This window comes from Rhopalosiphum maidis, chromosome 3 (genome assembly GCF_003676215.2).
Source record: "Rhopalosiphum maidis isolate BTI-1 chromosome 3, ASM367621v3, whole genome shotgun sequence".
NCBI lineage: Eukaryota > Metazoa > Arthropoda > Insecta > Hemiptera > Aphididae > Rhopalosiphum > Rhopalosiphum maidis.
In genome coordinates, this window is record NC_040879.1 from 42369055 (window position 1) to 42394646 (window position 25592).

At 35.1% G+C, this 25592-nt stretch overlaps 1 protein-coding gene across 3 annotated transcripts; it reads right to left on the bottom strand.

Annotated features, from left to right (window-relative positions):
* LOC113559295 (transcriptional regulator ovo) lies at window positions 1-24254 on the bottom strand. 3 transcript variants are annotated; one of them, XM_026964965.1, is made up of 8 exons: window positions 23354-24254; window positions 9847-11126; window positions 9432-9704; window positions 9102-9356; window positions 8642-9014; window positions 8094-8218; window positions 7807-7965; window positions 1-641 (listed from the first exon to the last, which is right to left on the bottom strand). In XM_026964965.1, exons 1-8 carry the CDS (start codon window positions 23697-23699, stop codon window positions 639-641), a joined length of 2814 nt encoding a protein of 937 aa, XP_026820766.1. In that variant the 5' UTR covers window positions 23700-24254; the 3' UTR covers window positions 1-638. The 3 variants fall into 3 exon arrangements, with proteins under 3 accessions (XP_026820766.1, XP_026820767.1, XP_026820765.1); XM_026964966.2 differs by lacking the exon at window positions 1-641 and having other exon boundaries at window positions 3085-7965; window positions 9171-9356; XM_026964964.2 differs by lacking the exon at window positions 1-641 and having other exon boundaries at window positions 3088-7965.
* Between the last annotated feature and the right edge of the window lie 1338 nt (window positions 24255-25592).

Consider the following 25592-nt stretch of genomic DNA (forward strand, 5'->3'; position numbering starts at 1 on the left):
TACAATATACACATTTTTCACATTATATAGGTACCCAGATAATATTACATTTTCAATTTTGTGTGGTCAACTTAAAAAAACAAAAAACAAATTGTTTCGTTGTTACATGATTTAAACCCATCGATATTATGAAAGTCCACTGTCCTCATCCCGAACGAGAGAACCACACAAATACACCGTACATGGCCTTGGCGTAAGGCGGTATACGGAGCAAACCATTTTCAGCTTCAAGCATTTCGCCACCTTAAATTTATGCTCTACCGTTGTGGTCATTGTGGATATAGACGTATCATGTAGGTAACGGTAAACCTCACTATTGCTGTCTATATACTCAATACACCTATCATTTTCGCGATCTTTCACGGTTCCCGCGACCCGCGACGTCCGAACGGCCGATGACTTCAGACGACAGACATATTATTATGATCCCAACATTAGACCTCATACTATATTATGTACCGATCGCGATATTAACACGATTTCATGACCCGACCGAAGGGGTCGGTCGGTGGGTAGGAAGGATAGAAGGTTTCGAGGGCGAGCGCGACTTCGAGCAGCGATGTCCGTGATGCGGCTCTTCTGTGTGCACAATATGTTCTGTGCAGTAGTAATATTAAGGGAATAGTAGAATTCAGTCATCACTATACGGAAAACAAAAACAAAAAACAAAATGTTAATTTTATTTTATCTTCACAGAGTTCAATTATATCAAGCGCACAAGCTTAAGGTTTATAGCCCATATATTATATATAATACAGGCACATCGTATATTGTTATAATATTGTCGTTGTTAGTATATATTATATCTAAATATAAGGATATAATATTCTAAAGCAGCGGTTTCCAAACTGTGAGGTGCGCCTCCCTTGGGAGGCGCGAGCCGCGTGGTAAATATTGATATTTTTAAATCAACAATAATTTGGTTGAAATTCTAAACAAATATTTCACTATCACGTTAGTATTACTTAAAGTCACGTTGTACTCGTACAATAATATACTTGATTCGGCGATTTCCGTAAACGTCGTTACACCATTATCGCATTATCGATAACTGTGTATATTTAAATACTATAAATTTGTAATTTAATTTTTTATGGGAGGCGCAATTTTTTTTTTTAAATTTTTAGAGTGGCGTGAACTAAAAAAAGTTTGGGAACCGCTGTTCTAAACAACCATTTTCAGTGGCTATTGGTTTGCAGGGTATTTGGGTCGTTATAATATATATACTTATTACTGCGTTTTATTTCGTCGAACTTAAACGGTATAGGTAAATTATTGCCGGGGTGGGGTCACGTACTCGCATGGTATTTGTATATAAAGTGTTTTACCAGTATACCATACGATATACATATTATTCTTCGTATAATGTTTTCTTCTTTTCGTCGTTGCCCGAAATACGCAACAACAGTTCGGATACTTTACTATTGCAGTCCTATACTTATTTTTTTTTTTAATTTTCATACAGTTTCACACAAATTGCTCAAAAACACTAAAATCATTCCTATACAAAATAAAGTGTGCTTGATATCAATCAAAGGACCGTTGAGATAGTAACTACCTATAGTCTAACCGTTTGTTCTATCCACACAATGTTTTTTTGAAAAAACATAAAACACGACCATTTCAAATCAATAATTTTATCACTAAGTAACACTAAGATCCAACTTTGTAAATCTATATGAACAAATTCTAAAGAAATAATCAATATGGCAAACGAATTACTACAAAAGTTTCCACATTTTTTTTCTTACAACCGAACAGGTTTTTTCAGTTCACTCTAAAACGGGATTGTAAAACGTTTTAAACATTATGCAAATTAATCACGTCTATTCGTCTTCTACTTACAATTTACATAGAACAGTACAAGTGTTTAGTGTAAATACGTATTTATCCTGCATTTTTTTTGGGTGGAAAAATACGTTTAATAGAAAATAAATAACGAAAATTCAATACTAACAACAATGATCACCGACCTTTATAAATTATTATGTTATGTTTTAATTACCTATATATAGAAAAAAATATTAATGCTAATAATATTATAGAAATATTCTATTATAATATTGTATAATATAAATAAGCCATTGGCAGTATAAAGTAAAATAGGAACATACTTATTTTAAGATATAAAAATGTGTGGAACCTTTGACTTCACAATGTAAATGGATATTTCAAATGTATTTAATATTAAAACGTAACCGATTCTTGTAAATTAGATATAAACATAAGTTGATCCTTAATACATGATATTTAGGTACATATAGTTACTATACCTAACGTATATCTATATTTCTAATTATTACTTTTAAGAATAAGAATTATTGTGACACAGTGTACGAGAGATAAAAAAACACAATATTTTAATGTAAGCAACTGATAATCCAATTATTAAAGTGTTTTTTTATGAACATTGTTTGTAATTAAAATTTAAAAATAAATAAATGTTAATCATATTGGTATATCCTTACTGTTTTATTGTTACCTGACGATAACTTTTAACTTTTTCGACCCAGGATATAATTATATACTACGAACAATAGTTATTAGAAAATTAGATAAAAATAAAATTGTAAATTAATCAAAAATAAGCCGTATCAAGTCCTATGATTATTGATTTGACAGAATACAAAATAACGTCTATTTTACCAACTAAAGTTGAATTACACTATTCTTAATAAATTCATATTATTATTATGATGTCATAATATTAAGAAATTATAGTTGGTGACAAATAAAAAAAGAATGTAACGAAAAATAATATTTGAAATTGACTAGTAATAGCTAATAAAAAGAACCTAAGGATTGGGGATGGGGTTATAATTCCACATTTTTGGTGTAGTAATTTTTCCATAATTACAATTTATAAGCTGATTAATAACGCTGCGTTGACATTTACATTCTACATCAACTTCACTTGATAATCGATGAAAAAATAATATTATTAATAATGTATAAATGTATATATTTTTATAAAAATGTATATTATTAAAATAACTTAAAAAGTACAACGTAAAAATGTAAAAATTACCTACAAACTAAATAATATTGTTTACTTAATGTTAAGACAATAATAATAATTTAATGATAATAATAAAATAATAATAATAATAAAAAAAATAATAATAATACAATTAATACAGTTAGGATGTGTATAAGAATAAGTTTAAATGTATCACAGGCTTATGTTTATAGTATTACATATAAATATATAATATTATACTTAAGTATTTAATACTATAGAAAAAAATATTGAATTCCTTTCCCAATTAAAAAAAAAAAATGTTTAATACTATATAGACTATAATCGTACTTAAATAATAACCATATAATTTAACATAATAATAAATATAAATAATTTATTTTCCATCCACTGAGGTAAAAAAAAAATACTTTAGGATATCACTACCCGAACCGAAAGTGATTTTTTTTAAATACTACACAATTACTCCACACAAATCTATTCGTCAATAAATTTAAAAACAACTATATATAATTTTATTTACACGTTGTTATTATTATATCATAACATATATAATTTTTTAATGAGAGCCCATATACCACAAGCAGTGCCATTAATCATTAGACCTTTATATCTATGTATTATTGGTCTTTTGGTTATATACCCTTTGAGATGGGACCTTTCGAGGTCCTCTCCGATTTATAATCTATGATTTCACGAGACCCGTTGGTACCGTCACCATTCAGCATCGCACCAGACCACCAAGACGATATTTTAGAAGGTTTTGGCATGAGGTAATTTTATTATGTATATATTTACAGGTTTCTTTTCGTTTTTAATGAAATCTGTGCAACTATAGGAATTCTGCCATCAGAAAATAAAAACATTAAATACGTATTGTAACGAGTATTGCCATTCCTCATACTCAGCATATTAGCAGCAAGTGCCCTATACTTAAGGAGTAATTTACGATGTTGATAGGTGGCACTCGTTACGCGGTGTATGTACAGGTATAAATCTGTTCGTCAATTGTTTTAGAGCAAATTTATGTGGAAAAATCAAATATTTTATACTATGTTCATTAACCGTAATACAGTTGACCTTCCGAATTACTGAATACCGTAATACGGGAACAGAGCATAGACAGTATTATTGTAAGTACAGTATAGTCTATACTCCGATACATTGAAATATCCGACTAGGTACTTTGCGGTAAAGTTTTTAAAAATAAAATCATTACAAGTAACGAAAATTTCAAAATACTGATGTTCGGTTAGGTCTAATACTGAATGACAACTATCGTTGATTATAAAAGTATATGTAAAAAAAAATATTTAAAAAAATAACAATTGCCTAAATCGCCCGTTGTAGTAAAATAATTATGATAATTACGTAAATGTAGGCACAGCTAGGTACCTTTTATGAACAATCATAATTACTGTTAATTAATAATAATACAAATCACAATATTGATCCGTTTCACCTTTGTACCTAAAAATTATTACTTAAAATTTACATTATAAACTAAGCATAATATACATACACGTGTATGTATATTTATAAATATGTGAGTGCGCATGTGTGAGTGTGTCAAATAAATATTACTTAAATCTAAAATTAAATCTACATTAACATTATAGTAATGATTATTTACTAAATCCAAACAACACAATATTATACAATATAATATCAACATTTCTATTAGAAAACAACAATATCAACGACTGAACGACGTGTCGAGCACTCGAGCCTGACGTACATAAACTCTCATTCAAATAACTTTCAACACACTTCCGATAAACATTTAAAAGGACTGGACGTAAGTGGTGCCTAATAATTCCATCACGTTTTTTTAAAATCAAAATATCGCCGATACTAATATCTCTATCCATAATTATATCTATCTCTTTGAAATGCTGTATGAACAAATAAAATGTTAAGTTATAATAACCACTAGTGAAACGAATGTCATAACTACTGTAGCCTATTAATCCGAATAATATGAATTCTACGCAGTGCGTTATTAAGGAATTTTTACTGGGTGACAAAATAAATAATAATTATCAAAATAAATATTCAATAATAGTGTTCTAGAATTATTTAATGATCGCACAATCTTTAAAAATAAGTTAACTAGGTGACAAAACATTTTCACTGATGGACGACATTTTTATCGCCTATAATTTACTAGTTTAAAAAATGCACTGCTTCACTGACTGTCCCGACTATTATGTAGGTATTTATTTAGTTTTTAAAATCATATAAATATAATTGTTTCAAGTTTTTTATAAAGTGAACTTTTTCTTCCAAGCACTCTTATGAAAATTGACGAATATTAATTTATTTGTTTAAAGCCCGAAATCTCAAAGTATCACAAACTTATAAGTTGTAACCATGGTCTCGTGGATTAAACCGTCAAGCTAGATAAGTACAATATAATATTGATAACGAATAAATTTATAAGTGGAACGCGTAAAATGTATTCAGACTATAATATGTAATTGTTTGTACTCAATGATTTATTTAGAACTTAAATTATTGATAATACACTATATTAATAAATATTGAATGTTTCAATCGATTTAAATTTTTCAACAATATTTTGGGCTTTTCAGAACATTTTATTATGCCAGAGGAAATAAGTGAAAATTAGTTTAGTTACAATTATCTTTATCAAATGCAAAAATACGAATATTATGTGATTTGTAATTAGATAAGTACGTTCATATTTTCAATGAGGCCATAAGGAAAAACTATTTGGTTAAAGATTGAACCACTCTGCCGACCAAAACTCGTAAAATCGGCGCATCTCTACTACTAAACGGCCCCCCAATGCGGTTTATGATTCTCTGTATACACGGCGGCGACAGCATTGACACCGATGATCAACGACTGCCACAGATTATTGTCAACCAACGACAGAACACATAGCGTTAGCTTGGAGGATTTTTAGGAAACAATTTCAATAGTATAATCATTTTAGTAGTGAATGTTGATGATTGACCATTGTATTATTGTAATAATATTAGAAAATATTTTTTAATGACTAAGTATACATGTAAATCGGGATCAGCCTGTAAAGTCCAATAGGCAATTGAGTCAATTAACTGTGAGTCTAATAAGCGGCGACTATTGTATTATGAATATAATAAATAATTCGTCTTGAATCCACAAATTAAAAATGTAAAAAAATGTATATTTTTTTAGAAAAAGTGTAAAATGCATCGTAATTATAGACAGTATGGTTTAGGACAATACTGAATGATAAGCATACTTATTGATAATGCTGAAATCGTGTTTATCTTATTTTGAATGAAAAAAACTATTTAATCTATAAAACCTTAGCAATAAATCGGTCACAATTGTACGAATTGGATTCGTAAGCTTATACTTCGACTGCAGTATTAAGTACATAATTTTAATCCACTAAATTACCATCACCTCATGTAGGTGGATATTAGGAAGGACTTAACTGGGGAGTGGGTCTAAGCCCCCTAGAATCGATTGAAACCATTTAAAAAGTCCAAAGAATTGAAGCTTCTTCGTAGTTCCATGTTAATTATAAATTTCAAGCCATCCACGATGTAATCAAATATCCACCCATGCACTTATAGAATACATTTTTATGAAATATTGAATAAATGGTTAGTAATTTTTTCGAGAATTGCACAACTATCTACGTTTAAAATTGCTTAAAAATATCGCAAAGCATACAATTGTTAAAGCAAAGTGACTTCAATGACCATTAATTAATAATAATTATTAACAGAATTCGCTTAAAAACCTCTAAAATTAATTTAAAATTATTTTTTGTAATTTATTTATTCTTTATGTAAATTATTATGGATTAAAATTAAGAAAATATTTTAAAATACAATTTAATTTTCTAACGTTTACGACCGAAAAATTAAGTATTGGATGCTCAATTTCTTTCTACAGAAATAATTTTTTATTCGAACATAATCAAAAAAATCGCGTTTATACCGATCAATATAATTTACACGACAATTTTTATCTAGTTAATCTTAAGTCTAATATTATTTTTATAAATCAGAAAATATGAAATATTAAAGTTATGATAGTGTGTTCTGAAAATCAGGACTAACAAGTATCTTTGATCTCTACGTCGATTATAACAGACTTATGGATTTGGTGTTTTAGATCACAAATGAGTTTTTATACATTTATCTTTGTAATTAAAAAAATTTAATTGAACGATAATAATTTTATCATTAAAAATATAATTTATTACGGAATTGTAATCTTTATAAAATACTTAAAATTGTTTAATAATAACAGAATAGTTGTACAAAAGTACTTCTAGTATTGTTATTATTATTCAATTTTTATTTAAAATTAAATACCTGCAATAAATTATTATAGGCTTATAAAAAAACCCCATATCCATCAAGCAGCGCTAAAAATCGAAAAAGTACAGATCTTAACATAAAGTTAGTGCGGATTTTCGAAAATTTCAGAGCTAAAAATCATACATATTGATCGGCCAATCAAAAGAATTGCTTCGTTACTTAAAATACAACAAAAATAGATCGGTAAAATGGGTTTTAAATTATAAAATAAAATGATTTGCGACGTTACAAAATGGTAAGAGATATTTAAGCGGTGATATTTTGTCTTTTGTCGTATTTTCTAACTTTAAATTATTTTCTTATTTTTTTTTTAATTTTTTTTTTTTTTAAAGTCAAATGACAATGATACAGCATAAATTGTTATTAAAAAAATTAAGTTCTACGTAGTGTAAGTAATTAAAAATATTTGTTAAAATAGATTAACATTTTGGTCAGTCTAGCAATATGATTGCAATCAGCCCAATATTAGGTGCGTACTTGAAGCAACATGTTGGCAAAGTTTGAGTTTGTGAACTTGAAGTGTCTCTTGTCATAGAACTTGAGCAGCGCCGGGCTGTATGGATGTTTTTCTTTGAGATGAATGTAGTGAACTTCAGGTTCGTTGGTGGTGTGTCCGCATTCTTCGCAAACGTACATCTGTAATGAAAAACGCATATGTTAAATACCGTAAATATTATGACAATCATTCCACTGAGACTATATGACTGGCATAAATTCATAATAATGTAATATTATTATGGCAGTTGTGCCAAGAATGTATGTACCTTTGTTCTTCTTTCTTTGTAAGCATACTGATGATGTACTCCGTGAACTTTCAAACAGTGAGATTCGAGTGAACAACGTTGGGTAAACGATTTCTCACACAGATTGCACTTGTAAGGCCGGACACCTGTCGATAGAAAACACGTATAAATCATGGAGTTACTGTTGGCTTTTCAAACAAAAATAAACTAAACAAATTTGAGAGATTTTTTAAGTTTTGAATCGATTTTGTTTATATTACTATGTAAATAATTTACATATTCAACCAGCCCTACAGCCAACACCAGTCAATTTAAAAAAAAAGTCAAAGATAATTGTAAAGCTATAGGTGGCTATTAACTGATATTACAAATAATATTATTGGCAATCATAAATTATATTTGAAATATAATAATGTGTTGTTATTAACAATAACATATAAATTAAAAAAATATTATCTTATATTTGAAAAAAAAAATAAACATAGAACTAAATAGTTATGTGAGTTATCTTTACATTTTTTCAATTTAAAATGTTGATTGTATATTTTCTAAAATTACAATGTACATACCTGTATGTGTTCTAGTGTGTCGTTTCAAGTCGAACGTGTCGTTGAAACCCTTTCCGCAGAACGTACATAGGTATCGTTTAACGTCACTGTGACATTTCATGTGTCTGTTTAACAAACGTTGCAAGTTGAAAGTCTTGGAACACAGGTTACAACAGAACTTTGAACCGTTTTTTGTTGTTTCGACTGGTTCGGGAGTAGTATTTACTGATACAATAGTCGCGGGAGCTACTGAAGTATTGCTCCTCTCTGGCTCTGGTGTTCTAATTAGCATTGATGGTGGCGGCGGTGGTAGAGTGTCGTGATTAGCTAATGGGTTTTTAATGCCATGGCCACCGTTAACGAACTCGAATGGCAAGTCATTTGGAAGGCCGAGCTGTAAATAATAATTAGAGATTAGTACACACAATGGGTCCTGGGTGGTTTTGGGGAATAAAGAAATATATCAAAGAACAATATGTACTTTTGCCATCGATTTACTGGTGAAAGAAGTATATTTTGGTTTCCCTACGGGTGGGGTGGTCTTTCTCACCCTATGTTGCAGTACTCTGACATCCAAAGCGGAGTTACTGGAATCTTTGCCATTTTGAGGCGGTGGCGTAAGTGATGACATTGTACCATCCATACTAACACTAGCAGGTGACGGAGCCGACATGCTGGTGTTTGAGTCCATTTCTAGTGACGATAAACCCGGTGACAACATCATCTGTCCACAAGCCTAAAACAGTAAAAGGTTATAACGAATTGATTATATTATATGTGGTCAGAGAAGTTTGAATAATGTTAGACTTACGTCCACGTTTTGTGGTTGTTGTAATTGCACTTGTATTTGTAACTGTTGAAGTTGTTGGTTGGAGTCTTCAAAACTGCTTTGTGATAATCTATCCTTTGATATATCATAACCTCCGTAGTTATTTCTGCATGGTACTGGCTGCCCATTATTGTTATTGTTCACCTGCTGTAGGTAATTACGTTTCTCCGATTGTGATTCAGAAAATCCGTTCCTATGTTCATTGAACATATGTAGAGGCTGCTCGACGAGTGAAGGAGGAATGCACTCTTGGGGCTGAAAGAAAAATTAAAATATTGATCGTCATGTACAAAATTTCATTATCAAATATTATTAATCATAATACAATGTAAGTCAGGTTGCACATGATGCAAGTATCTCATTTAAAAATCAACACCATATTTTTTTTTATATTTACCTCTTTGAAGAACAATTCGGCAGCGTCATTAAGGCTATCTAAGAAGTCAGGATCGGTGGGACCAGCAAATGTAAGAGTAGCAGTGAATTGCAAAGGATCATTGGATGTACCATTTTCAGAATCAGCCATCAATGTGTCGAAACCGTTAGTTTCTTTTACGTAGCTTGATAGATCTTCGCAATCGTCCTCTTTAATATCTATGCCAAGCGATGAGGCATTTTGTAACATAGAATATTGTTTCGGTGGACCTTCCAGGCCAATTGAGAAAGGACCACCACCACCAGCCACAGGATTTTGACCCGTGTCGTTGTTATTGAAACACAATTGTTCGGTCATCATCAAATGATATTGATTATTGTACTGAGCAGAGTAGCAATTACCACCAGATTTTATGAGGCTCTCATGGAAGGGCGGCAGCGACACAGGACTGTTTGGCCCTCCGAAATGTTTGCCGTTGCCTCCAGGATTCATGCCACCACCACCTGGGGCCATGCCACCTCCGCCGCCGCCACTACCCAAGAGGCCGGTGGGACCACCACCTCCACCACCGCCGAGTGTGTACGAATGCAATGACGAACCACGGTTTGAACCAGCGTTGGTACCACCACTGTTTGTACCTCCCCCGCCGCCACCCCCTTGTTGACCGCCACTGCTCCTCCCACGGCCGGCAGCAGCAGTAATGATACCATTGGGTGCCGAAACTAACTGTCCTCGTAATGTAATTGTGAATTTGTTCTTGATGGCTCGAACAATGTCCAAGTCCAAGTCTGCTTCCTTTTTGGGCACATGATAATCGATCGGTGCATCTTGTTCTGGTTCTTGAACAGTGCTCTGAGACTGTGTTAACGGTCTTTTCGGGCAGACGGGAGGTGATTTTACGGCTGCCGGTGTTCTTTGTATGACGGACACCTGATGACATTTTGGTGCTGGCGGCGGTGGTGGTGGTGGCAATTTCGGTTCAGCCTCCGGGCTAGTCACAGCTTCCTCTTCGACTTTGATAGTTGGTGGTTCGCATTGGCGGTGCGTTACCTGCAAACTATCTTTACTACCGTATGGTATATTATCTCCATCCGACGTGGATATGAATCGCCGTTTTGGCGGTGGGTTCCAATCGGGTGACGGTGGACATACAATCGGCGTAGTAGGCTCAATCGGCACTGTCGGACTAACTCGGTGATTTGGAGATTCAGCTCTATTTCGCGATTCTCGCTCAAAACTATCAACTCGGTCGACCTTTTCATCTTCATACTGCAGTGAATCTTTTTTGGGAACACTTTTCTCTGTAAAACATAAATATAAATTAGTTTAAATGTAGGTACAATACGGCACTGTTAGGTACAACTTGGCTAACCAAATTTGAATCGATTGTCATTCGTGTGATGGGTTTGTTAATAAAAACACCTGTATACCGTATCATATTCAAGGTTTCTTTAAACATCATAAACTTATACGTAACGCGCGACGCCCCGAACCCTTTAACCCACTGCCAGACTGTTGTTTGTCTCTAGTCCAAGGATAATTGTTTTATACTGTACCAACACAGCAACAAGGTCGCGATTACCCCAAAATCAACAACCACAACGCGTGTTAGGCATAAAAGGGTTACCGACAAACCCCTTATTGACTACAATAAAACCATAATTCACATCGCCGTTGTAACAGTATTTGACCAAGTCTTTGTGTAGTCAGACAGTACAAACAAAACGGGACAAATAAAAGGAACAACACGCGACGTCCAAGGTCGGATTTTATTATTGTTCAGCAGTCGACACCCAGACTCATTACATTTAATGGTTACAGATAACAATCCTTGCGTTTGACAATAGGGTAAAAAACGTGTTGTCGAACATAATGTTTGTAGTATTCTTAAACCTCATCGTAACACATAAATATTATCATTGTGTTTAATGCAATGTGCCGCAGTTTCCATATCGGACCAAAAGTTTTTACACACATCAAAGTCTTGTGAACTTTCGTGATACTCTACCGTAGCCCCTGCATAGAAGAACCACGATGGAAGTAGGACGTTGAGTACAAAATAAACACACAGTATATAATATAATAATAATATGATAGTCGGGACCTGGTTTGGCCGCGTCACGAGTACCGGACGAACGGTTCTAACCGGATTGTCGAGAAATAAGGCTGCGTTCACGACGCAGTATTTCAATATCGAAACTCTTAAATGTACTGGTAATACAATATACCAGTCACCAGATGCCTATGAAAACATAATATATTATAATCATCGATTCGAATCGGCGTCGTTCGACTTAGACGCGTTTCACGTGAAAACTCTATAATATATAATGAAGTATTCTGGGTCATCTGCGAGTACGTATATATTATATTGATATATGTATATAAACGCATTCTCTATGCCGTTCCGGTGTAAAAGTATTGAGTACGGAAGGAAAACGGAAAAAAACCATCCAACCAGCTACCGCGGCCGACCGTAACGATCAATGTCGTTGCACTCAGCCGTCGCCTGCACAGAAAACACTATAATACAACAGTCATATTATGTATATATATTAATAATATAGCTGTGTCCGACCCGCAACATTTACCTCGGAGATTATTCACCGTAATGGTGACGGTCGTGTTTTTTTTTTTTTTTTTTTTTTAATTCAACTCACCCGAAAGAGCAAAAAGCGTACAATTTTCAGCGGTAACCAATTAAATCGGATTTTTGCGGCCATTGAATTTCGTTACGTTTACAACAATATTAAACTATATACATGTATATCGCAGGTAAGTACGGCAGGCATCACACCCGCCGCAGTTCACCGCTTTTTCACGACTATGTATAAATATCCGAATCAATGCCGCCGACGATGCGCGTGGCTTGTGTGAACAAATCTTAGAGCGTGACTGGCAAAACTTGTTTTATTTAATTTTTTCATTTTATACACCATCGAAACGTGTACATGTACTTTTATGCGCGCGCGCGCGCGTGTGTGTGTAGGAGAGCGAGTTTGTTTGCGTAGCGTGCGTGCGCGTGTGTGTGTGTATACGATCATAATAATATACGCGTACACAATACACGACGCTATTATTATATATATATATATATAGGAATAACCGTGCGAAATACTTGCTGAATTTCAAATCATTAACCAAGTTCAAGGCAAAGTTCACGTCTGCGCCAGCTACAACATAATGGTCGGTCGTTAAAATCTCCCAAGGACAAAATATCATACTCCGGCGGCGGCGTGCGCGCTGCTGCAGAGAGACGGTGCCGATATGTATATATATATATATATATATATGTATATATTATGTACATATAATTTATACGTATATATAAATGTGTATAACGTGAACGCGTGTAATTTAAATTTTATCGCTATTCGAAATCAAACCGCCAGCACCACCGCCAATCGGGACGACACAATCGACGATATATACCTACGTGACTTGAGTGCGAATATTTCGTATGGGTACACGTACCTATATACCTATTATTATACGTTATATTATATACGTTTTACGGGACATGTGTGCATGTTATACAACGCGTATTAAAAAATACGCACTATTGTCGGTTGGCGATGGCTTGGTGCTTCCACGACGACGCTATCTGTCGAGTAGCCCGAAAAATATTTTAAAAAATACCGACCTTGGACGGATTTTGGCCGCAACCGTACGGTATATTTCACGCGACGACGAATGCGGAATAATAACGAATGTGGGTGTTTCTCGCCCGTATAACGTAATGTTAAATATTTTAATATTATTATTGCAATGGTCGCGTAGGTACGCCTATATATCGTACAGGTATGTCGTCGTCGCGATTGTATTTATTTTTTTTTTTTAAATATATAACGTTTTTGTTTTTCGGTTGGCGTGGGATGAACAGGCGTTAGCCAAGAGAGGGCAACTTAAACAACAAAAAAAAAAAAAAAAAAAACTGTACACACATTATGCATTACGTTATTATTATTATTGTACTATACGAAATCATAATGGCGAACGTCACACTCTTCTTCTCTTCCGCCGGGCATAAGCGAGCGCCGCGCGCGTATTATAACGGTACTGCCGCCGCCGTCTCAGCACACACACACATTGTAATGTATATAATATTGTGAATGCGTACATATAATATTATGGCCGGGCGACAAAACGACAAACAGGACGATGTCGTAGGCGCGACGCGTACCTATATACACAAGTTGTGTGTTTTTTACGAGCCACCGGTAAACGAATACGAAATAATAGTATTGTTGATCGACAGCCGTTTTTCGGAGTGTAATATTTGTTTGTCTATTGCGTCGAATTACATTACCACGATAATATTATAGTAGGCGCATATATAGTAATGTACCTGCTTAAAGTCATTGTCTCGTGGAATGTAAGCGATGCGATTCCGATAGGACGCGAACGGTTTAAATGATGATGATGTCTTTGGTTATTATCTTCGGTCCCCTAGAAGATGTTCAATATATACATATTGCGACGCGTCGGGCGAGAAACTCGATGAGGCGTCACCTCCTCGGGCTCGTCAGACAAACATTGTACGATGGTCGAGATGTACGAAAATCAGGAAAAAAAGCCTACGATTGCACGATGCGATGTATATAGACGCCGCAGCCCGTTGAACACCACGGCGAGTAATAGATATAATATAATTCATAACACTATGCACGGTGCGGAAACCGCTATGTTACAAACATTAAAAACTCGTCCATTGAAATAGACAAATTGTATTTTTTTTTCTACAACTTGCCCGCATTTTTTTGTAACTCGTAATAATAATAATACGAAATGCATCATAAATAACATATAATTATTATTCGTATTATAAAGATAGTTTTTGGCCGTAAATTGTCAGTGCCATTGTCCTGTCTACAGTAGCATATACTATTATACACACACGATAATATATATAACATAAGTATAGGTACCTACGTATAGTAGACGAATATAACCGCTAGCGTTGCCTCTGCCGTAGCGGCGTTTGGCGGGAGGTAGGGTGGGCGGGACTGCCAAAGGACACCGAACGGCGACGGCCTCGGTCGCAACAACGGACGCATATTATAACCGGATAAAGGATTCTGTTATTTATAATGATTTTTTTTTTCGAGAAAAAAAACGTAACCGTCCATAGGTATAGAGAGGCATATGATATAACGCGTCTCCGACTGTACAATATATATTTAATAATATATACGAGTATAATCGCTCTATTGGCCTGTCCTCGAGACGCCGCCGCGCCGTACCAGTCGCGATGTCGTGTTATAAGTCCGTACATTATTATTATTATCGTAGTTATCGCGGTAGACGCGTTTAGCGATCGTTTTTGCCCGCGTCCGATGGCGAGCGGATATCACGCCGCAGCATCGGTGGTGTTTCGTTACACTAATTATTTTCTACATATTTTATTTTTTTCACGCATAGGTAACTACTGCCATAGCTGAGCAGGTGAAACCCGCTTTTCGAATACGCCCGCGAAAAATTCGACAACAAAATACCGTCGGTCGACGATGACGCGTATGACTGCAACTACAGGTGTGTGATCTAAATCGCGGCTTACGTAATGTTGTGATTTCGGCGATTAGGACCCAATATTATATTATTATTATATTATGACGCACGTTTGACGAGCCGGTCGAAAGAACTTGACGGTACACATAAAAAAATAAAAATAAATAGTAATAATATGTACGTTAACGTCGCCGTCGTCGTCGTGGCATTGGTCGGTTCGGCGGTCTCTCTCTCTTCTTCTCAATGTATATACCTATGTATATAATAGTCGTGTACAGTCAGGTTTTTGTCCGGCACACCTCGATAGACTTCAAGGTAAAACTCGTTTCAGGTTCATTACGAACCGATGCCACTATAATATTATTATATACAGTAGACCGTCGGCTAACGGCCGCAGAATCTATTATATATATATATACACACACACATGTACATTATATAGAGATCGATGGACAGCGTTTTATATGTATATATATAAAAAACAGATAAATAAATGTATAATGTACGGTCGCGGGGCGGGGAAACAAAAGAAATCCGCCGGCTATAACAGTGATATTCAGAACGTATATTTTATTCGTCGTGTTTGCTGCGTCTATGACTGTGTACGGTTTGCCGCTCCTCCGAAGCCGCCATCGTTTTTTGCCACATCGTCGGCACGGCAGAAGTTGTTCCGGTAGTGGGGCTAGCGCGTTTCCCGTGTATTTGCGCGCAAGTACGGTCGGACGCGTATAATAATAATATAACATCGTATCGTTATTGTTAAACGGTTTTAAACTCGATTTCTGCCAAAATCGCCATGTAAATTTAATCCTACATAGAGATAACATAAGAATGGATAGACCACGTTTGCATTATAATCAAAATCAGAAGTCACGGTTCGAAATGTTCATGATGAGACTATGATAGACAGACTACGGCTATATACAACGCACTCACTCCAGTAATAAGGGGCAAAAATATCTAAAATTATATTTAATATATAATTGATAAGACCCCCGAAACCTCGAAATATCGTAATGTTCATTCTCACGTGATAAATTCTATTTATCTTATCTATCTATTCTTATTTTGTCTATAGAATCAACGAGGACAACGATTTTAAGTTACCAGCTATTATTATTACTGCGGTGGGCCATATTATTATTATAGACCACGGTGGTATATTGCAACACAACTTTTATTAGAGCTTTTTATCCAGCAAATATGCGGGTTTAGGCGCACTTGAGTATTTCTGTCACCTGTAGATAATACTATTATAATATGCAGGTTACAACATAGAATTATACCATCATAAGTATAATAAATAATTGGTATCAATGCCTTACGATATTACAATATGCTATTAACTTATGAATTATATGGTACAGTGTATACAGACTAGATGGGTACGAATATTTTTATTTTTATTTATTAATTAAACTCGGCCTATGATTTATATTTTGTACACGAAATACGTTTATACGTTTATCGACGGTAAACATTTTTTTACACCATGAAAATTCCTTAAAATGTCCATAATTGGCTACTCCCATTATTATTAGATATAAAATTTACGTTTTTTCGACCAAACGACTGATGTGATGACATACAGTTCCGTTCGTCGAGGTGAACGGTGTGTGCAAGACCTCGGTATTTGTATATTATGTATTATAATTTATAATATACACCGACCATCTACGTACAAATCATTTATACAAATGCGTTTGTAGCTCAAGATTAAAATATATTATTTCATTAATGCCTATACTTTTTGTGCGTGAAAGCCGTACTCGTCATACTGTTTTAACTTTTTTCGCTTCGAAACGTTTGATAATTTGGCAAAAATAAATAAACCATTAAATGGTTTAATAGTTAAAGAATGATTAATTAACTATAGCTTAAACGAAAACTTGTGTTTAGTTTTTTTCAGTAATTATTATAGCAACACTTTTTACAATTTCCATTACAGTCAATTTTTACGGGAAATTTCGACTCAAAACATAAAACAACACACTTATAGGCTCAACATTTTTTTATAAAGTTCAATGCTAGATCAATATCAGATTTTGTATTATATTTTTTTTCTTGTTCAAGTTAGTAGTAATTGATTATGAAATAATACAAAATAGTTTAAATTTATAAAATCATAATTTGATTAAAAAAATGAAATAAAAATAATTTTAAACCTAAACATATAATATATTAATCAATATGTACAATATCACTGTTCACCATTATAAAACTACCTATTGTTTTTATTTATTGTCAATATTGTAAAGTCTTATTTGATATAAGTATAAAGTTAACAGATTTAAGTGCACCTACTTGAAACTATTTGTACTTAAGTGTTTACTAATTTAATTGGTTTACTTAATACATTTTTCTTAACTCCCCGCGAAACCTATGTTACAATACATATTTTTGATTTATGTTTAAATATATTCGTGGTGTTGTGCTTATGGAATTAAAAAATAAAAACACGGTGAATGAATTGATAATCAGGACCTTTTATCATACCTCAAAGGAGGTAGATACAAAACCCAACTTATTTTTATGCTGCTACGCATACAAAAGCAGATTATTAAAGAGACAATACGAAGTCGTTAAAATATGCGGTAACCATTCATCCTTGATAAATTTAGAAAACACCATGAGAACCACTGACAATAGAAGCACTGATTTTGGGCACCTGTAACTTAGGCTAGTGTTCACTGTTCACCTGTTAAGAATTCGTGGCAGTCACCCTTCGACGGAATGATATATAGAGAAAGGGAGTGAGTGAGAAAGAGAGAGCGCGAAGCAAAGAGTGCATGTATATATAGTGGAGGAGTATAAAGAATGCCGTTGCACCCTCCGAACAATATGATTATAACGTGTATAATATTTCATTTTCCCTTATTTGGTATACGCGAGCGGCAGTAATAAAAAGGGTCCAGAGCCTCCTCCCATTTTATTGTAAGAGCCATTCATGAGATATTTTTTTGGAAAATAATTTCAACGTAAACGTATTCAACAGCCATAATGTAAACGGTCGCAATAAAAAATTATTTATAACCGTTCGAAAATAACATAATATTATATAATATTTTACAGTGTTAAGTACAACTATAAACCATCAATGGCAGTGCCATTGCCGTGTTTATAAACGAACGCGCAGGTGTATCCCGCGATTTTTAGGCCTGACACCGTTGCGCCAACATGCAGTGACCACGTCGTGCATTTCCGGAAGTGTACCGCGCGAATACGTTTCCCCCGCAGCAAGGCCTTACGCGACCATGAAATAATATTATAAACGGCGACGACGAGATAAAACCTCCAAATCTAACACACGTACACTGTTATAATATCGTATTCGGCGCGGTGCGAGTTATGTGAAGGTGGTTGGCAAACCGTTACGTAAAATGTAATTTCGATTCAACCTATTCAGACCCGTGGCGTCTGTACATAATTAAGTCGACGTTGACGTTCTTGCAAGAGCTGAGAAAAAAAAACAATACGCAATTTGTGTTATCTAAATCGTATGCGCGTACACACACACACTCACACACCGTTGTTGGGTTTTGCGACCTTGCGCGTAACCAGCAAAATGATTTATAAAAACAATGTCATAATGTTCTATACTGCAGTAGTTGTAAAATGTTACTATTATATTATTATACATATAGTCCCGATGGGACGGCGATTGGTTTCGAGAACGTTTTGCGCTCAATCGTCCGTATACCGCATACCCGGTGCAAAGTTCGATAACACCGAGTTCGAGTATAGGCGTGGGGCACACGAACATGTATTTTAATAGTACCGTCGTCGTTGTCGTATATATGTATAATGTATATATATATAGAGTTGAGGTTTCCGAACAGCGGTTTCCGTGCGAATAAAATAATGTACATCACGATGTACGCGGGACGGAAAAACCGCAGTTGAAGAAAACGGCGGAACAATGGACGAATGCGCGTACGGCTGGTGTATTATAGCAGACAGAGAGAGGTATATACCTATATAAAACCATGATGGGAAAAATCACGGAGGCGTGTAAAACGAGCGAAAAAACCGAAAGAAGACGAAGAAGACGGAGAGGAAAAAAATCTGAAAGACACGCCACCGCGACTTCGCGACGTCGGTAATTATTGTATATATATATATATACTCTCCGGCAAATTGTCGGAACGCATTGTGCCAGTTTGCTGACCAACCGAGCGTCTTCCAGAACGTTGAACCTGCACGGTAATGACGACCCGTGAAGCGAAACGAAATTGACCTTGTTTTTTATTCGGTTTTTTTTCATTATTTTTTAATTCTCATTATTTTCCGTCCGCGTACATTCGCGCGTTCTCGGTGGGAGCTATATATATATATATATTTTACTATACATAATATGTATATAACATAGCATCTAGGCACTAAAATATACACATACAAATATATATATTATACATCGAATCCGTAGCTGTAATTTTCATTTCTCTACCGTTTCACCACGTCACCAGTCGCGCCGCAGGGACCGGGGACCGGAACCATCGCGGAAACCGAAAGCCCCGCGAAAAGTCGTCGTCAGCGAGAACGATCTATGCCATGTAATAGCGAGATGCTGTGCCGGGGGGAGGCGGCGATCTTGTCCCGCGATTAAATTGATGGCGACTGCAGCGGGGTAACGGGAATGCGAGAAAACCGGTTTTGCCGTTGACGAGAAACAGAACACATCGCAGAACCGAGAATAATGACGATGATGATGATGATAATGATTACGATGATTTGATGATAATAATTATTCCCGAGGCGACTGTATAATATTTTATCATTGATAAATTATATAGGTTTACTGCATATTATACACTATACATAGCAATAACTGAAGTGCGGAAACGGATATTTTATGTTCTTGCATTTGTCTTGTAATATTATACTGAAGTGAGATGTAAATTGTGAATTATTATTAACTGCATATAGTGTAGTAGAGCATATTATTCAGGGTGAGTAATATGCACATTTATGAAATACGTTTTTCTTTTTCTGTTAAGTTTTCCCGTTTGTTTGAATTAATTATTATGCGATGATTTTTTTACACGTTCTGTATACGCACTGTACCAAACATAATTCTATATCGTCCCAAAGAAATATCCAAAGAAAGTATCTATATCGGTAAACTGTAGCTAATATTATATACTTATATCTAGGGACTGAACAACAGGTTTGCATCTGTAGAAGGAAATTGTTAGTAATTTGCCTAACAACATCTGCTTTAATCCCCGTTCCATCCAAAACGCTATAGGCAGCGATTTTATGACACGAATGCGCACCTACTGATTTGTAATATGATGTCGCGATATACTTTCTTTTCTTCTTTCCGAAAATAATGATATACACCTGTATATTATGTTGTTGCAGTGTTAGCTATACAACTAATAAGCGATTTTCGAAAACGACGATTATTATTTCCCCCTGGAAACACGATGGAAAAAATATTTAACTTGCCAGATTTTTTTTATATTAAAATAAATATTTTTTATTTTTTTAGGCAACATACGTTTTCAGGCTTATTATATAGGTAATAATAATAATATTTTTTTATATATGCCTATACTAACAAAACTAAAAAAAACACACAGCTTTAGGCATTATTTTTTTATGCATTCTATTACTACTTAATAAGCACTTTTGAGAGTTAAATTTACATATTTGATTCTTGGAGCGAATTTTCTATAAGTAATATTTAAAATCATATATTTTATTAACTGCTAATAAAAAAGGAGGACATTATAGTATATATTTATTTTAATTATTTTAATTCTTTAAAATTTAAATTTAATATGTTATTTTAAGTCATCATTATATTCAAAAATTATTTAACGAATGAAATAGTTTTTACGATATTTTTTAATTTTTTAAGAAAGTAAAATTAATCTTACGGTACAATGTTTCAAACTAAATGTATCCAAAAACTATTTAAACTTTATTAATTTATTATGAATATTCATGCTTAAACATTTTAAAACATATGTATTAAACCGTATCGGTTAAATAATCTAATACAATTAATTATTTGTTTTCCTAAATTTAATTAGTTATTTCATATTTGCAAAGAATTTATATAAGTACGGTTATATGTACCTACTACTTATTATATTTCACGTTTTGACTTTTGGCCTCCTGTCGCGTCAAGTCGCGACGGCGTTAGGTGATCATTATATTTACAAAGTGTACATAAATGTGAAGGGAAAAAATCCTTGTCATATTTTTGGAACCATACAGGTACACAAAAGAACTAAAAACACAAGGCGTGGCCAAAATCGGGTTATATGAATTGGCAAATATTTTTTTTTGTAAATTTTTTTCACCAGCTCGCATTGTAATCGGTCGCCGCGGGAATGGTCCACGCTTTGAGAATTATTTAAAACGCCCGCGGTGACCGGAGGTTGTGTATAAAACCATCAGCCACTATTATTCATACATTATACATAGGGGATAAATAGATAGGCAGGTAGATAGGTACGCACTAATACAAATGCTTTCGAACAAGTGCACGTCTACTTTCGATGAACAAAACTGAGGTCAAACAAAGATTTATTAATTTTAGGCTCGTAACTCTTAAGACACAATTAATGATTAATCACAAGACGACTACCGAATACGACTGCAAGACTCTACAGTGCTCGACTCTATATGAGACTATGACTCAATGACACTTCAACCAATTTTAACATTTTAAATAAATTAACCCGAATAAACAATAATACAATACCTATGCAGGTATAACAAGTGATATGATCTGTTGAAGACAAACCGATGACTGTGTCCGTCACCAGATCGTGATTTATAACTGATGAAGTAAAATAATGCAGGGGGTATGTGTAAGTCAATTATTGTATAATGGCTTAGATGAAATTGGAGATATTTTATTACATTCGAAGGCAATAACATTTTTGTAAAAATAAATAAGTACAAACTATAATAAAACAATGACGAACCCTATTCAAAGAAACAATAATAATTGTATGATTGTGAAGACAATTTTAGCTATATTGCGCACAAATTTCGACGAATTCCCAAGATTCGGAATTATTAATAAATACCTACTTACGTTTGGACAATAAAAAAAAATATCAATCGTTATTATAAAAGAATAAGTTGAAAAATTCATAGTTTAATTTTATTCAATTACCGGCATGCTTTTGATTTTATCACAGTTCGAACGCCCTACGTTTATTACAAAATGTTAAATCCCATACCGGGCGTTTAAGTTTCCCTACAGGCGACGACTGGTCGTACACACCAACCGTGAGTCAATTTATTAATGTGTTAAATATGATGATCACGGTATACAGTATAAACTATACGTGTTCCAAGTACATAATATAATATAATATATATAAATATACGTGGTGCCACAAGCAACCGCCGCATCTAAGTCTGATCGATTACTATATGGTTCCTAGAGCGTGCGAGCTTGGACAAAAATATCTTATGTGCGTGTGGTTTATATATTATAGCGTTAAAATGAACATTATAAAAAAATCCTCATTTTAAAAAAATAAATGGCGTGTTCGGTGAAAAATAATTTCACTGATCACAATTATTACGCTATATATACGGATATAATTTGAAGCACGTAAAATGCCAGAACAGCTTAAAATAATGTTTCATTAATAAACCATTTAATAAATAAACGAATATAAAAAAAAAACATAAGACAATTAATGTTTTATAAACCAATAAAAGATCTCGAAACAGTGTATTATAAAGAATAACATATTCCGTAGGACAACATAATATTTAGTTTTTATAAATAATTAATTTTAAAACTATCAAAATATAAATATATTTAAAAAAATCGGTTTGCGGGTTATAGCTGTTCTGGCGTTACGCGCCTCGTGCGTACATCACGTTATACCACCTAATATTACAATGCACGTATAATTGCAGCTTAATATATTATAAATCATATTATATTATTGTTATTGCTACTATAGCACAGTAGTCGTGTCTTTGTGCCTAAGTGTCTTATACCTAACGGTGACAGTATAAATATACGACTGGGTCTTACCTTGCGACGCTTTTGGCACCGGTGTCTCCTGGTCGACTTTGGACTGCGGTTGTAGCTTTGGTGACGACGGTGTCGGTGACGATGGCGGCGGCGGCGGCTGCAGATGCTGCCTTATGGGCGCGGGCGGCGGCGGCGGCGGCGTAGGCTGATGATGGTGCTGATAATGGGGCTTTAAGAACGACGGCGGAGGTGACGGTAACCTGCCGTGGTGATGGTTGTCGCTGTGATAGTTTTGCAGCGACTGCACCAACGGGTCGGAGGATACATGCGCGTTACCCTTTTGGTTTTCCAGCAGTTTCTGTTGCTGCTGGTGCAACCGGTTTTTGATGAGGAAAATCTTCGGCATGTCGACGTGATGATTGCTGGGTCACGGACAGGGTCACGGCGGCGACACAAATAAGTTTTTCGCGGCGGAGACGAGAAAAAACGCACAGAAAAAAAAATTGTATATCAGGAATGAAAATCAACCGTTATGTCCGCGAATGTACGATCCGCTCGCATCACTGTCAGCCGCGCCGGTACGGTGCGTAAAGAGCGGGTCGGCGACTCGTCCACCATTGCAACAGTGTCATAATGATAGATCGTTTAACGAACGGTGTGATATTTAGTATTACACTTTTGACGAACAGATAAAATGCAGTGCGAGTGACGTGTTGAAAAATCGGTAGTGTAAAACAATAAAAAAAAACGCACTAAAAAAAATTAAATTAAAATGACGGACGCAACGAGAAAATTTACACAGTAATAATGTTTGTCCGAAAAAAATAATATCAAAATCAAAAAATTGTAATAATAAAAAAAATAATAGTAATAATAATGTACCGGACCAAACGGTACGTCTGTGAAGAAATCGTAGCGGCGGTCGTCGGGTCGGGCGGACGTGTCGTCTACAGACGCGTCGGCAGAGAAACTCGTACTACTGGCTCGAGTTGACCGAGACGTTGCCGGCGGCTCGGAGGGCCCTCACTCCCGGACGGCAGCCGCACGGCACCGGTGTGGGCGTGGCAACGGTACACGCGGGTGGGGGGTTGTCGGCGCGTTGGCTGTAGATGTGACCGTTGTGACGGTGTCGGTAGGCGGCGGAGTGGCGGTACTGAACACCGCCTGATCGCGGGCACGTAGAAGACCGTGTCCGGGCCACTGCCAAGATCATGGTTCTGCGGTTCGGTGATGGTGGTGGTGGTGGTGGTGGTAGAGAAGAAACAGAATAATAATAATAATAATAATAATAGTACTGTATATACGGTAGAGAGGAAAACGAAAAATACCATAATAATAATCATCATAACGCGGCGGGGAAACCAGTCTGATGTAACCGGTGGCACGCATGCGCGGGATATCGCGATGGTGAACCCGTTCGACAGAACACGATATTCGTACACACGCGCACACGCGCACACGCACATGCACGCGAGCAACAGGTATAATATATTATACCCTCCCTTTGACCGTATTTACCACCACCTCGCCCCGTTCGCCTATCCCCGCCCACCGACGATGACCGCTCCGTCGACGACCGGCCCCTCACCCACCCACCCGCCGCGGACACAACCGTATTCGACGTGTACCACGACAACGATCCGCTATAGTACATCTCGCCGACATATAATAATAAAATTGTACTTTTATATATACCGCGTACAGGGCGATTCGAGAGTCTCAGACCGATTATGAATTCGACATGGCTCGCGGCGACCGTAAGTCGCATACACAAATTTGGAGGTTCGTTCGTCAGAGGGGACGGCTCTGAATGTATACATAATCATGTATGAAATAACCGAGACCCCCGTGCCTCAAGGTGATTAAAGCCAAAAATCGGGGCCACTATAGCATATGATTCTGCTAGTAAACGTTATGAGTTATTGTAAGTTGTAACAATCTATATATTACGATTTTATTATTTTAAGAATACTTTTAATCTCACCCCAGCCCCGCATCACTTTCATTTTTACAATAAATATGCATTTTTGAAATTGGATGAAGACTTGAACCACACTGTATGTTATATATATTTATTTATTATTATGTTATATTCTATTATATATATTGTGCATATATAGCGTGTACACACAACATACGATATTATCATTATAACTATTATATACACTCTCCTCTCCGGAGACTAAAACAGTTCGACCGGTTTTGTATTCATTTATCCGCGTATATATATATTATATAGGTACCGATATATATGTACACTATACCATATGCCTGTAGTTTTAGGTAGGTTCTTTAGTTT